Source organism: Oncorhynchus mykiss, chromosome 18 (assembly GCF_057628025.1).
Source record: "Oncorhynchus mykiss isolate SJ-2025 chromosome 18, ASM5762802v1, whole genome shotgun sequence".
In the NCBI taxonomy this organism is placed as follows: Eukaryota; Metazoa; Chordata; class Actinopteri; order Salmoniformes; family Salmonidae; genus Oncorhynchus; species Oncorhynchus mykiss.
The window spans coordinates 48,805,039-48,821,010 of NC_143039.1; the positions used below are offsets into that span (position 1 = coordinate 48,805,039).

Sequence of the window (15,972 nt, forward strand, 5' to 3'; positions counted from 1 at the left end):
GCGGTTCTTGCCGTAATACGGACTTGATCTTTTACCAAATAGGGCTAACTTCTGTAAACCACCCCTACCTCGTCACAACACAACTGATTGGCTCAAATGCATTAAGGAAAGAAATTCCACAAATTAAATGCATTCCAGGTGACTACCTCATGAAGCTGGTTGAGAGAATGCCAAGAGTGTGCAAAGCTGTCATCAAGGCAAAGGGTGCCTACTTCGAAGAATCTCAAATATAACATGTATTTTGATTTCTTTTACACTTTTTTTGCTTACTACATGATTCCATATGTGCTATTTCATATTTGCAATGTCTTCATTATTGTTCTACAATGTAGAAAATAGTCAAAAATAAAGAAAACCCCCTAAATGAGTAGGTGTGTCCAAACTTTTGACTGGTACTATATGTCTTTCAGGTTTGGTAAGTACAAAAAATTACAACAAAACAAATTTAAAAAACGAACTGTAATCAGTTACATTACCAGCTAAAATATTGCAATCAGATTAAATATACTTTTGAAAAACTAGAGTAATCACAGTGTGTTACTGAGTCTGGGTAATCCAAAAGTTACTTTACTGATTACCGTTTTGGACAGGTAACTAGTAACTAACATATTACATGTAGAAAGTAACCTCACAACCAACCCAGTTTCTAGGCTAATAGCAAATATGCATCAGGAAGCAGGGATATGTTCTTTGGAATTTCCTTTCTTATGGGTTCCTGGTATCTTATAGTGATATTTCCTCCAATGAATAGACTAACGAGAACCAGAAACAGTCTTTCCTATCAGTGCAATTATTGCATGATTCCATGAATAGCCTACCTACCATCTCGTATGGTTCCTGCGTTAGGATACACGCAGGATGTGTCATCTCAATTGGAAATGACCTTTACATTTCGCTTCAGCGTTACAGATCGAACAGAACCCTAAAATAGCCTACTCATACCCACGTCAACACGTTTAATTGATAAGTAAAATAGGTTCCGTTAAAATCAACAGCAGTGACGCCCACGCTCAATGCGCTTGAAGGCGCGCGCTTAAATAGCCGGACTCGTTTCTGGACCAAAGAAAGAAAGCATCCATTTGAATCCAAGGAGAACTGCACTTGCCTACACAATGATGGTATGTGGAAACATATGTTTAGTCTGTATTGAAAACGGTGTTTTTAGTTCATTGCAATTAACTGAATATGAAATTGTGAACCGAATGCTTTATAAACAAACTGAATGACAACCTGCCTGTTCTTTCTTCACAGCTCTTTTTTACGGTGATTCTAGTCAGTGCTGATGCCAGTATGGCACTTCATGCCCAAACTTTCAAAAAAGATGATCCGTACTCCGGTCGTTCGTTAGTGTGTGATCGCTGTCCACCTGGAACGTACCTCCGTGCGCCCTGCAGTGCCACCCGAGAGAGCGACTGTGCGAAATGTCCCAAAGGGGCATACACAGAATTTTGGAACCACATCTCCATGTGCCTGCGCTGCAGCATGTGCGCTGAGAACCAAGTCGTCAAGCAGGAGTGTTCTCCATCCAACAACTGCAAGTGCGAGTGCAAGGAGGGTTACTACTTCAACAAGAGATACGAAGCATGCATCAAACATAAAGAATGCCCCCCTGGGTATGGAGCGAATACTACAGGTATGACTAAAATTGAGCCAGTTATACGCACGGAAAAAATAATACGAGAAATGACTGTTTACACTTAAGTCTGTGATGATAACAAAGTGTTTTAATCATAATAGTTTACAGTCAATAGTTCCATATGCATACATTGAATGTGCATATGTCTCAATATATGCTGACTGTGTTTGTTTGGATTGTAAAAAGGGACAAATGTCATTTGATATCAATACCAAATTTGCTAATGAATGTGAATTTAAGGAATAGTTCAATTATTTTACAGTGCATTCGGGAAGTATTCAGACCCCTTGACTTTTTCCATATATTGTTAAGTTACAGCATTATTCTAAAATTGATTATAGTTTTTTTCTTCTTCTCATCAATCTACACACAATACCCCATAATGACAAAGCAGAAACAAGTTTAGACATTTTTGAAAAAATAAATATCACATTTACATAAGTGTTCTGACCCTTTACTCAGTACTTTGTTGAAGCACCTTTGGCAGCTATTACAGCCTTGAGTCTTCTTGGGTAAGACACTACAAGCTTGGCAAACCTGTATTTGGAGTTTCTCCCATTCTTCTCTGCAGATCCTCTCAAGCTCTGTCAGGTTGGATGGGGAGCGTTGCTGCACAGCTATTTTCAGGTCTCTCCAGAGATATTTGATCAGGTTCAAGTCCGGGCTCTGGCTAAGCCACTCAAGGACATTCAGAGACTTGTCCCGAAGCCACTCCTGCATTGTCTTGGCTATGTGCTTGGAGTCGTTGGAAGGTGAACCTTCGCCCCAGTCTGAGGTCCTGAGCAGGTTTTCATCAATGATCTCTCTATACATTGCTCCGTTCAGCTTTCCCTCGATCCTGAGTAGTGACCCGGTCTCTGCTGCTGAAAAACATCACCCCAGCATGATGCTGCCACCACCATGCTTCACCGTAGGGATGGTGACAGGTTTCCTCCAGACATGACGCTTGGAATTCAGGTCAGAGTTCAATCTTGGTTTCATCAGATCAGAGAATCTGGTTTCTCATGGTCTGAGTGTCCTTTAGGTGCCTTTTGTCAAACTCCAAGCGGGCTGTCATGTGTCTTTCACTGAAGAGTGGCTTCCGTCTGGCCATTCTACCATAATGGCCTGATTGGTGGAGTGCTGCAGAGATGGTTGTCCTTATGGAAGGTTCTCCCATCTCCACAGAGGAACTCTGGAGCTCTGTCAGAGTGGCCATCGGGTTCTTGGTCACCTCCCCGACCAAGAACCTTCTCCCCCGATTGCTCAGTTAGGCCTGTCGGCCAGCTCGAGGAAGAGTGTTGGTGGGTCCAAACTTATTGCATTTAAGAATCATGGTGGCCACTGTGTTTTTGGGAACCTTCAATGCTGCAGAAATGTTTTGGTACCCTTCCCCAGATCTGTGCCTCGACACAATCCTGTCTCTGAGCGCTACGGACAATTCACTGTCAACTGTTGGACCTTATATAGACAGGTGTTTTCCTTTCCAAATCATGTCCAATCAATGGAATTTACCACAGGTGGATTTCAATCAAGTTGTAGAAATATCTCAAGGATGATCAAAGGAAACAGGATGCACCTGAGTTTAATTTCAAGTGTCATAGCAAAGGGTCTGAATACTTATGTAAATAAGGCATTACTGTTTTTATTTTTAATACTTTTGCAAACATTTCTAAAAACCTGTTTTCGCTTTGTCATCATGGGGTAGGTACAGTATGTGTGTAGATTGATGAGGAAAATGTTTTATTTAATCCATTTTAGAATAAGGTTGTAACGTAACAAAATGTGGAAAAAGTCAAGGGGTCTGAATTCTTCCCAAATGCACTGTATGTACATATGTTGCATTAGCATTATAGCAGTCTATGGACAAGTAGTGAGTGCAAAACACACTTCGGTTTTATTAAACTAGCCACGGCAAACAATTAGCAAATATTAGCAATGTTTTATCAATTCTCCATGCAAATCAATCCCTCCCGTTTAGCATGTATCAAATGCCATAACCAAATCAAATCTTAAATGGATTGTGTTCCTCAATGAATTGCTTTAAAATAATGTTGAGATAAATATTGTGGCATACACATCAAAACATTTCCTCAGGTACACCCCAACAAGATACAGAATGTGTGCAGTGTCAACCCGGATTCTACTCTAACGTTTCCTCTGCAAAAGCAATCTGTGTTGCCCACTCAAACTGCGAAGCGGATGGACTGCGCATGGTGCTGAAGGGCAGGGGCTGGCACGATACACTGTGTGCATCATGTGATGACCTCAAAACTCGTGGTAAAACACATTATGAATGACATTGTTTATCATGAAAGACTCATCATTTGTGGCCTCAACTGAGTTTAAGTTTCTCAACCATGTTTCTTTTTTTCTTCAGATGGAGCTGAATATCTGCAGGAAATCCTTCCTGCGTTCTTCATTCAGCTTCACCAGAAGATGGGCATTCAGAGGATACGTCGGTTAGCGATGAGGCTGCCGCAAGAGGGAGGCAAGAAACCGCTCAGAGGAACAGTCATGAAACTTTCCAGGAGGGGTCTTAACGACTTTATGAACAGTTGGGACCAAGGTGCAGGGAAAGACCAAGTTAGGAAACTTCCGGAGATGTTGAGGAAGACAGGGGCCCGCAATGCAGCAGACAAACTAGAGCTTAAACTGAAATATATAGACCAACAATTCAAACTCTGTGAAGGGTTAGTTGAAGTAGCCTAAAATGGGTTAAAGTAGCCTCTCATCCCCATCTTCTTAATGACATATCTTGACAGCAAAAAGTAATTCAGTTCAACAGTTGTCCATTTTAGGTTCATATAGGGTACGTGGGCTATGCAGTCTAGCCCAGGGTTCCCCAATATGTGGCCGTGATTTTATTTGGCCTCCCAAGTCTTCTGAGCAAAAAAAGTAATAAATAAAAGTAAAAATAATTGAAAAATTATGATAATTATAATAAATCTATATGTACACTATCGTTCAAAAAAGTTTGGGTTCACACAGAAATGTCCTTGTTTTGGAAAGAAAAGCACATTTTTTGTCCATCAAAATAACATAAATTGATCAGAAATACAGTGTAGACATTATTAATGTTGTAAATGACTATTGTAACTGGAAACGGCAGATTTTTTTATGGAATATCTACATAGGCGTACAGAGGCCCATTATCAGCAACCATCACTGCTGTGTTCCAATGGCATGTTGTGTTAGTTAATCCAAGTTTAATTTTAAAAGGCTAATTGAGCATTAGAAAACCCTTTTGAAATTATGTTAGCACAACTGAAAACGGTTGTTCTGATTAAATAAGTAATAAAACTGGCCTTCTTTAGATTAGTTGAGTTTCTGGAGCATCAGCATTTGTGAGTTTGATTACAGGCTCAAAATGGCCAGAAACAAATAACTTTCTTCAGAAACTCGTCAGTCTATTCTTGTTCTGAGAAATTAAGGCTATTCCATGTGAGAAATTGCCATGGAACCTAAGATCTTGTACAATGCTGTGTACTACTCCCTTCACAGAACAGCGCAAACTGTCTCTAACCAGAATAGAAAGAGGAGTGGGAGGCCCCGGTGCACAACTGAGCAAGAGGACAAGTACATTAGCGTGTCTAGTTTGAGAAACAGACGCCTCACAGATCCTCAACTGGCAGCTTCATAAAATAGTACCCGCAAAACACCAGTCTCAACGTCAACAGTGAAGAGGCAACTCTGGGATGCTGGCCTTCTAGGCAGAGTTGCAAAGAAAAAGCCATATCTCAGACTGGCCAATAAAAATAAAAAAATAAGTTGGGCAAAAGAACACAGACACTGGACAGAGGAATTCTGCATAGAAGGCCAGCATCCCAGAGTCGCCTCTTCACTCTTCCCAGAAGAGTGGAGACTGTCATAGCAGCAAAAGGGGGACCAACTCCATATTAATACCCATGATTTTGGAATTAGATGTTCAACAAGCAGGTGTCGACATACACTACATGACCAAAAGTATGTTCCCAACTATTCATATGCATAAATAGAGGCCTGTGAGATCATATCCCAATGTAAATCAAGGTTTGAAAGTATTCTGTTTTTGTCAAATACTATATCTGTTTGGGATTCTTGTGGTCAATTTACAGTTTACAAATGATTTCTAACATTCCTTACCCCAGCATACTGGGGACTATCCGGCAGATTAACAAACAAAAAAAGGAGCGTAAATCTGATAGATTTATTGATCGAAAAAAACAGCCTTTTCATTTAAACTGGGCTGAAGCGCATTTGGGTATACCTTTATTTCATTATTTATATCTAACTGGGGACTCCTGATCTAGACCTATTGTTCATTGATTGTTTTACTTAAAAGTAGCATGTTTCTACTGACCTCTGGGGCAGTCAATGGTTACACATTCAAACACACACATGGCGTTATGCACACGTTTGGTGCATGTTTTGTGATTTTGTTGCATTTTAAGAAAGATTTAAAAAAGGCACACTTTATAGATATAGAAAATTCAATTGTTGCAGAATGAAAATGTGTATTTAACTTCTAATATATGGATTGTTACATAATATTTAAATGAAATATACAACATTCTAATAGTATAGCATGAAGTCCTGAAATGCTTTTTGCAATAAAGGTTATTCTTGCTTAAACGTCCTTTTCATGTAATTGTTCATGTGAGACCCAAGCACTTTTGTCTACTCTTACATAAACATCTCTCTACACTTCAAAGTAGCTCATTTATTTTTTTATACATGACATAGATACACTTTACAGTACAAGTTTCTGATCTGCTAGTGTCATTTCTCATGGAGTCTTACTCTTGGAATGTGGAGTCAATTCAACATACACAAATGGATTGTGAAGAGTTGAAATTATTATTTCAGCTGAAGGTTTTCAATTTAATAACTCTGGCATTGACATGAGCACAGTGCTTTCTCCACTCAAACAACATAAACTCTCCATTTACACAAACAATCCGCAATCAAATAATCCAGTCAATAACCCAAACCGTTAATACAGTATTATCTAGGTTATCACTTCTTCCTAGGCTACAGACAATTACATCGAGCTATAGGCTTTTAGAGGTTAGCTTCTTCTGAATGTTCCTGTTTTAAAGAACTGCTCCTCCATGTTCTTCACCGAGTGCACAGCGACCACCTAGCAAATAAATACTCAACACAGTGTTGTAGTATTTGCTTAGTCATCACCTGTTCATCAGGTACCTTTCCGTTTTATCAGGCTTCATCACGACCACTTTTTGTGTGATAGACCACATACAGTACATACCAATCCTTTTAAGGTAGTACACCACATGTTCACCAGTCATGACCACCATCATCACTGACAGTACACAATGTTATCCATGTTACAGACTTTTATTTGGCAATATCAGTGTTGCTGACTGATAGTGCTTGACAACATTCTTTTCTTATGAGCGATAAGGGAGTGTGCATCACGCAGGTACTGTATCACAACACCGGCCTTTATTTAAGGTAGTAGGCCTGCACATGCCGTCTCATGCACATGTACACACAGAGCAAAGCAATGAGGCCTTTTTATGGGTGGAAGGAAAAAGGAAATAGTGAAGCTCCTATTTCCTTTTTCCTTCTACCCATAAAAAGGCCTCATTGCTTTGCTCTGTGTGTACATGTGCATGAGACGGCATGTGCAGGCATACTACCTTAAATAAAGGCCGGTGAACAGTGAAACTGGATTATCCACTGCTGAGAAGTGGCAAAGAGGCTAAAGTGTTCATTAAATATAATAACACAAGAGCATCTGTGGACCTGGAGCAGGAACTCAAATATTATTTGAGAAGCTCCGGTCAGGCACATTTCCTAGATGGGTAAGTTCCGGATGGATATTGTCATTTATCGGCGTAGTAACAAACCTCCACCTCATAACGCATTCGTCCCCAAACTGTTCCCAACCCTATTGTTTGATTGTTTTAAAGCTAATTCACTGCAATTCTACACATTTTACCATGGGGCAGAGAAAACATTGCAGTTGAATAGCTAATTTGCTGCAATTCTACACATTTTGCCATGTGTTATGTGTGTTCATATGATACTTGAGTGACCTAACAAAATCAAATGTGGGTCATGAGGCCATGATAACTACAATATTTAAATAGCTGGTTAGCCTAACTAACATGGCCTAGTGATCAACTGGAAATGTCTGACCGGTTATAAATAGCTCTCTATAAATACACTGCTCAAAAAAATAAAGGGAACACTTAAACAACACAATGTAACTCCAAGTCAATCCCACTTCTGTGAAATCAAACTCTCCACTAGCAACACTGATTGACAATAAATTTCACATGCTGTTGTGCAAATGGAATAGACAACAGGTGGAAATTATAGGCAATTAGCAAGACACCCCCCAATAAAGGAGTGGTTCTGCAGGTGGGGACCACAGACCAGTTCTCAGTTCCTATGCTTCCTGGCTGATGTTTTGGTCACTTTTGAATGCTGGCTGTGCTTTCACTCTAGTGGTAGCATGAGACGGAGTCTACAACCCACACAAGTGGCTCAGGTAGTGCAGCTCATCCAGGATGGCACATCAATGCGAGCTGTGGCAAGAAGGTTTGCTGTGTCTGTCAGCTTAGTGTCCAGAGCATGGAGGCGCTACCAGGAGACAGGCCAGTACATCAGGAGACGTGGAGGAGGCTGTAGAAGGGCAACAACCCAGCAGCAGCACCGCTACCTCCGCCTTTGTGCAAGGAGGAGCAGGAGGAGCACTGCCAGAGCCCTGCAAAATGACATTCAGCCGACCACAAATGTGCATGTGTCTGCTCAAATGGTCAGAAACAGACTCCATGAGGGTGGTATGAGGGCCCGACGTCCACAGGTGGGGGTTGTGCTTACAGCCCAACACCGTGCAGGACGTTTTTCATTTGCCAGAGAACACCAAGATTGGCAAATTCGCCACTGGCGCCCTGTGCTCTTCACAGATGAAAGCAGGTTCACACTGAGCACGTGACAGACGTGACAGTCTGGAGACGCCGTGGAGAACGTTCTGCTGCCTGCAACATCCTTCAGCATGACCGGTTTGGGGTGGCATTTCTTTGGGAGGCCGCCAGAGGTAGCCTGACTGCCATTAGGTACCGAGATGAGACCTTCAGACCCCTTGTGAGACCATATGCTGGTGCGGTTGGCCCTGGGTTCCTCCTAATGCAAGACAATGCTAGACCCCATGTGGCTGGAGTGTATCAGCAGTTCCTGCAAGAGGAAAGCATTGATGCTATGGACTGGCCCGCCCGTTCCCCAGACCTGAATCCAATTGAGCACATTTATTATTATTTTTTATTTTTTTTACCTTTATTTAACTTAGGCAAGTCAGTTAAGAACAAATTCTTATTTTCAATGACGGCCTAGGAACAGTGGGTTAACTGCCTGTTCAGGGGCAGAACGACAGATTTGTACCTTGTTAGCTCGGGGGTTTGAACTTGCAACCTTCCGGTTACTAGTCCAACGCTCTAACCACTAGGCTACCCTGCTGCCCCAGGGGACATCCACCAACGCCACGTTGCACCACAGACTGTCTAGGAGTTGGCGGATGCTTTAGTCCAGGTCTGGGAGGAGATCCCTCAGGAGACCATCCGCCACCTCATCAGGAGCATGCCCAGGCGTTGTAGGGAGGTCATACAGGCACGTGGAGGCCACACACACTACTGAGCCTCATTTTGACTTGTTTTAAGGACATTACATCAAAGTTGGAACAGCCTGTAGTGTGGTTTTCCACTTTAATTTTGAGTGTGACTCCAAATCCAGACCTCCATGGGTTGATACATTTGATTTCCATTGATAATTTTTGTGTGATTTTGTTGTCAGCACATTCAACTATGTAAAGAAAAAAGTATTTAATAAGAATATTTCATTCATTCAGATCTAGGATGTGTTATTTTAGTGTTCCCTTTATTTTTTTGAGCAGTGTATATTTCTCAAGTCTCTCCTCTCCCAGAGGACTGAGCCCTAGGACCTTGCCTCAGGACTATCTGCCCTGATGACTCTTGGCTGTCCACAGTCCACCTGGTCGTGCTGCTGATCCAGTTTCTGCTGTTTTGCCTGCGGCTATAGAACCCTGACCTGCTACCTTGTCCTGGACCTGCTACCTTGTCCAGGACCTGCTGTTCGACCCTCTCTCTCCCTCTCTACCGCACCTGCTGTCTTGACCTCCGAATGCTCAGTTATGAAAAGTCAAGTGACATTTACTCCTGAGGTGCAGATCTGTTGCACCACTGTGATTATTATTTGACCCTGCTAGTCATCTATGAATCTTTGAACATCTTAAAAGAATGATCTGGCCTCAACGGCCATGTACTCATATAATCTCCACCTGGCAAAGCCAGAAGAGGACTGGGCTCCCCTCAGAGCCTGGTTCCTCTCTAGGTTTCTTCCTTAGGTTCCCCGTTCGGAGTCCAGAGCCATTCCATGGTCCGCCTGTTGAGTATGACTGACATGGAGATTAGAGAGGCGGATCAGTAGCCAGAAGGTTCAAGCCCAGGGCCAGTCAATAAAAGTGAGAACTGAACTGGTAATTGGAGGGCTTCTGGTCTCTGCTCCCAAGTACCATTCAATGCCATTCACCTAAGTTCTTATAACGTCTCAAATACACTCTAGGCCATTTTCATAGCTCTGGAGGCTCGATGCCACTCGTTCCATAGTCAATACGTCCATGAAGTCCCTTAACCAAATGTCCATGCTGAAGCACTATGGTTTACGCACTTTCCAGTATTGTCCATTTGACTGGAAGAATACTTTCCGAATGCACTGTAAGTGTATCATGCAAAGTGTTCTATTTTGCATTTCATTAACATAGCTATTACATAGCCTAGCGCAGTTCTGTTTTATCAGTTCTGTGCTGTTCTAGTTCTGAAAACAGACACCGCACGAAGCCAACCATGCATTTGTTTAGTAAATATATGATGCAGATGCTTTTACTGTATGTACAGAGACAGTACAGTGCAACATGAATGCTGCTGACACAAAAGCTTTTTACCTGAATGGGGTAGTCTGGTTTCTCAACCTGATCTCATGAGACCAGGCTGGGTTTTCCCAGAGCATACCTGACAGGCCATTCAGTCTATGCAAATTACTTCGCAAAAGTGAATTTGACTAGAGGTGCATGCTGACTAGATGTAACTTCAAAAATAGAAACCACCCTAATAAACAAAACATTTTACCAATGTACACCAGAAATGTGATCTAAATATATTAACTCACCTGCTGCCCATAAAAAGCACAAACCATACCCTTCTACACAAATAGAAGGTTTTGCCTGGCTTTGATTACTTAGAAACTATCATTCTATGAAACCATAGAGAAAACTCTGTGCTTTTATCATCTTTTTCTAATGAGTTTCTCAATTTATTTTTTATAAGAAACATTAATGTGTTGAAAAACCCAAAATGGTTTGAATAGGCAACTTACACACAGCTCTGACACACACTTACCCCACTAGACATTATCACAGTCCCCAAATCCAGAACAAATTCAAGAAAGCGTACAGTATTATATTTTTTTATTTTACCTTTATTTATCCAGGTAGGCTAGTTGAGAACAAGTTCTCATTTACAACTGCGACCTGGCCAAGATAAAGCAAAGCAGTGCGACACAAACAACAACACAGAGTTACACGTGGAATAGACAAACATCCAGTCAATAATACAATAGAGAAAGTATATACAGTGTGTGCAAATGAGGTGGGGTGAGGCAATAAATAGGCCATAGTGGCAAAATTATTACAGTATGGCAAATTAAAACACTGGGGTGATCGATGTGCAGAAGATGAGTGTGCAAGTAGCGGTACTGGGGTGTAAAGGAGCTAAATAAATAATATGGTGATGAGGTAGTTGGATGGGCTATTTACAGATTGGATATGTACAGGTGCAATGATCTGTGAGTTGGTGCTTAAACCTAGTGAGGGAGATATGAGTCTCCAGCTTTAGTGATTTTTGCAGTTCTTTCCAGTCATTGGCAGCAGAGAACTGGAAGGAAAGGCAGCCGAAGGAAGAATTGGCTTTGGGGGTGACCAGGGAAATATTCCTGCTGGAGCACGTGCTGCGGGTGGGTGCTGCTATGGTGACCAGTGAGCTGAGATAATGTGGGGCTTTACCTAGCAAAGACTTATAGATGACCTGGAGCCAGTGGGTTTGGCGATGGATATGAAGCGAGGGCCAGCCAACGAGAGCCTACAGGTCGCAGTGGTGGGTAGTATATGGGGCTTTGGTTTCAAAATGGATGACACTGTGATAGACTGCATCCAATTTGTTGAGTACAGTGTTGGAGGCTATTTTGTAAATGATATCGCCAAAGTCAAGGATCGGTAGGATGGTCAGTTTTACTGCATGAGTGAAGTATGTTTGGCAGCATGAGTGAAGGATGCTTTGTTGCGAAAGGGGTAGCCGATTCTAGATTTAATTTTGGATTGGAGATGCTTATACCTAGGTATTTGTAGTTGTCCACATATTCTAAGTCAGATCCGTCCAGAGTTGTCATGTCGGACGGGTGGGTAGGTGTGTGCATCGATCGGTTGAAGAGCATGCATTTTGTTTTGCTTGCATTTAAGGCCATGGAAGGAGAGTTGTATGGCATTGAAGCTCATCTGGAAGTTAGTTAACACAGTGTACAAGGAAGGGTCAGAGGTATACAGAATGGTGTCGTCTGCGTAGAGGTGGACCAGCAGCAAGAGCAACATCATTGATGTATACAGAGAATTGAATCTTTGGACTGCCAGAGATCCGGACAACAGGCCCTCCGATTTGACACACTGAACTCTATCAGAGAAGTAGTTGGTGTGCCAGGCGAGGCAATCATTTGAGAAACCAAGGCTGTTGAGTCTGTCGATAAGAATGTTGTGATTGACAGATTCGAAAGCCTTAGCCAGGTCGATGAATACGGCTGCACAGTATTGTCTCTTATCGATGGCAGTTATGACATTATTTAGGACCTTGAGCATGGCTGAGGTGCACCCATGACCAGCTCGGAAACCAGATTGCATAGTGGAGAAGATACGGTGGGATTCGAAATGGTCGGTGATCTGTTTGTTAACTTGGCTTTGGAAGACCTTAGAAAGGCAGGGTAGGATAGATATGTCTGCAGCAATTTGGGTCTAGAATGTCTCCCCCTTTTAAGAGGGGGATGACCGCAGCAGCTTTCCAATCTTTGGGGATCTCAGTCGATACGAAAGAGAGGTTGTTCAAGCTAGTAATAGGGGTTGCAACAATTTTGGCGGTTCATTTTAGGAAGAGAGGGTCCAGATTGTCTGCTGATTTGCAGGGATCCAGATTTTGCAGCTCTTTCAGAACATCAGCTATCTGGATTTGGGTGAAGGAGAAATGGGGAGGCTTGGGCAAGTTGCAGTGAGGAGTGCAGGGCTGTTGACCGGGGTAGTTGTAGCCAGGTGGAAAGCAAGGCCAGCCATAGAAAAATGCTTATTGAAATTCACAATTATAGTGGATTTAATCGGTGGTGAGAGTGTTTCCTAGCCTCAGTGCAGTGTGCAGCTGGGAGGAGGTGCTCTTATTCTCCATGGACTTCAGTGTCCCAGAACATTTTGGAGTTAGTGCTAAAGAATGCAAATTTCTGTTTGAAAAAGCTAGCCTTTGCTTTCCTAACGGTCTGTGTATATTGGTACCCAACTTCCCTGAAAGGTTGCATTTCGTGGGGACTATTCGATGCTAATGCAGTACGCCACAGGATGTTTTTGTGCTGGTCAAGGGCAGCAAGGCCTGGAGTGAACCAAGGGCTATATCGGTTCCTGGTTCTACATTTTTTTTAATGGGGCTTGCTTATTTAAGATGGTGAGGAAAGCACTTTGAAAGAATAACCAGGCATCCTCTACTGACGGAATGAGGTCAATATCCTTCCAGGATACACAGGCCAAGTCGATTAGAAAGACCTGCTCGCTGAAGTGTTTTAGGGAGCGTTTGACAATGATGAGGGGTGGTTGCTTGACCGCAGACCCATTACGGACGCAGGCAATGAGGCAGTGATCGCAGAGATCCTGGTTGAAGACAGCAGAGGTGTATTTGGAGGGCAGGTTGGTTAGGATGATATCTATGGAGGTGCCTGTGTTTACGGATTTGGGGTTGTACTGGGTGGGTTCATTGATCATTTGTGTGAGATTGAGAGCATCAAGCTTAGATTGTAGGATGGCCGGGGTGTTAAGCACGTCCCAGTTTAGGTCACCTAACAGCACGAGCTCTGAAGATAGATGGGGGGAAATCAATTCGCATATGGTGTCCAGGGCACAGCTGGGGGCAGAAGGTGGTCTATATCAAGCGCAACGGTAAGACACTTGTTTCTGGAGAGGTGGATTTTTAAAAGTAGAAGCTCAAATTGTTTGGGCACAGACCTGGATAGTAAGACAGAACTCTGCAGGCTATCCCTGCAGTAGATTGCAACTCCGCCCCCTTTGGTAGTTCTATCTAGTCTGAAAATGTTATAGTTAGGGATGGAAATTTCAGGGGTTTTGGTGGTCTTCCTAAGCCAGGGTTCAGACACGGCTAGGACATCCAGGTTGGCAGAGTGTGCTAGGGCAGTGAATAAAACAAACGTAGGGAAGAGGCTTCTAATGTAACATGCATGAAACCAATGCTTTTACGTTTACAGAAGTCAACAAATGGGAGCACCTGGGGAATGGGAGTGGAGCTCGGCACTGCAGAGCCTGGATTAATCTCCACATCACCAGAGGAACAGAGGGGGAGTAGGATAAGGGTACGGCTAAAGGCTAAAATACCTGGTCGTCTAGTACGTTCAGAACAGAGAGTAAAAGGAGCAGATATCTGGGCACGGTAGAATAGATTCGAGGCATAATGTACAGACAAAAGGTATGGTAGGATGTGAATACAGTGGGGGTAAACCTGTGCATAGAGCAACGATGAAAGAGATATTGTCTCTAGAAATATAATTTAAACCAGGTGATGTGTGGAAGGTGGAACTAAAGGGTTAGCTAAGGCGTATTGAGCAGGGCTAGAGGCTCTACATTGAAATAAGGCAATAATTACTAACCAAAACAACAATGGACAAGGCATATTGACGTTAGGGAGAGGCATGCATAGCCGAGTGATCATAGGAGTCCAGTGAGTGGCTTCAGGCAGCTAGCGGGCCAGGGCTAGCAAAAGGGCCTTTGATGGACGTTGCGACAGAAGAAAGTCTGTTGTAGCCCCCTCGTGCTGTTACATCGGCAGATGGATCAGCAGGGCTCCGTGTGGTAAACCAGGCCAATTGGCAAAATAGGTATAGTGGCCAAAGAATTTGTCCTATGGGCCTCTTAAGCTAACAGTCCGATGTGCTCTAGACAGCTAGCTGGCCGTGGCTAGCAGGCTAGCAGGTGGGCATTCAGGGGACGTCGCAATGGAGGAGCCAGTTGGGGGAAAAAAACCCTTGGGCGGAATTATGTCGGTAGTCCAGCCGTGATGGGTCGGCGGGGGTCCAGGCCAAATTGGCAAAATAGGTATTGTAGCCCAAGGAGTAGCTGATGGGCCCAGCAATGGCTAACTGACCACTTTTGATGGGGGTTCCGGTTCTTAAGTATAAAAATAGAAGATCTGTACCACATTGGGTGAGGCGGGTTGCAAGAGAGTATTTTCAGTCCGTAGATGGAAAGTGATATTGAAATACAGTGCCTTGCGAAAGTATTCGGCCCCCTTGAACTTTGCGACCTTTTGCCACATTTCAGGCTTCAAACATAAATATATAAAACTGTATTTTTTTGTGAAGAATCAACAACAAGGGGGACACAATCATGAAGTGGAATGACATTTATTGGATATTTCAAACTTTTTTAACAAATCAAAAACTGAAAAATTTGGCGTGCAAAATTATTCAGCCCCCTTAAGTTAATACTTTGTAGTGCCACCTTTTGCTGCGATTACAGCTGTAAGTCGCTTGGGGTATGTCTCTATCAGTTTTGCACATCGAGAGAATTTTTTCCCATTCCTCCTTGCAAAACAGCTCGAGCTCAGTGAGGTTGGATGGAGAGCATTTGTGAACAGAAGTTTTCAGTTCTTTCCACAGATTCTCGATTGGATTCAGGTCTGGACTTTGACTTGGCAATTCTAACACCTGGATATGTTTATTTTTGAACCATTCCATTGTAGATTTTGCTTTATGTTTTGGATCATTGTCTTGTTGGAAGACAAATCTCCGTCCCAGTCTCAGGTCTTTTGCAGACTCCATAAGGTTTTCTTCCAGAATGGTCCTGTACTTGGCTCCATCCATCTTCCCATCAATTTTAACCATCTTCCCTGTCCCTGCTGAAGAAAAGCAGGCCCAAACCATGATGCTGCCACCACCATGTTTGACAGTGGGGATGGTGTGTTCAGCTGTGTTGCTTTTACGCCAAACATAACGTTTTGCATTGTTGCCAAAAAGTTCAATTTTGG

General features: G+C 42.8%; 1 protein-coding gene across 1 annotated transcript; it reads left to right on the forward strand.

Annotated features, from left to right (window-relative positions):
- Positions 1 to 764: 764 nt before the first annotated feature.
- tnfrsf11b (tumor necrosis factor receptor superfamily, member 11b) lies at positions 765 to 6,229 on the forward strand. The gene is made up of 4 exons (XM_021572046.3): positions 765 to 1,118; positions 1,252 to 1,633; positions 3,713 to 3,895; positions 3,996 to 6,229. Exons 1-4 carry the CDS (start codon positions 1,113 to 1,115, stop codon positions 4,325 to 4,327), a joined length of 903 nt encoding a protein of 300 aa, XP_021427721.2. The 5' UTR covers positions 765 to 1,112; the 3' UTR covers positions 4,328 to 6,229.
- The last annotated feature ends 9,743 nt before the right edge of the window (positions 6,230 to 15,972 follow it).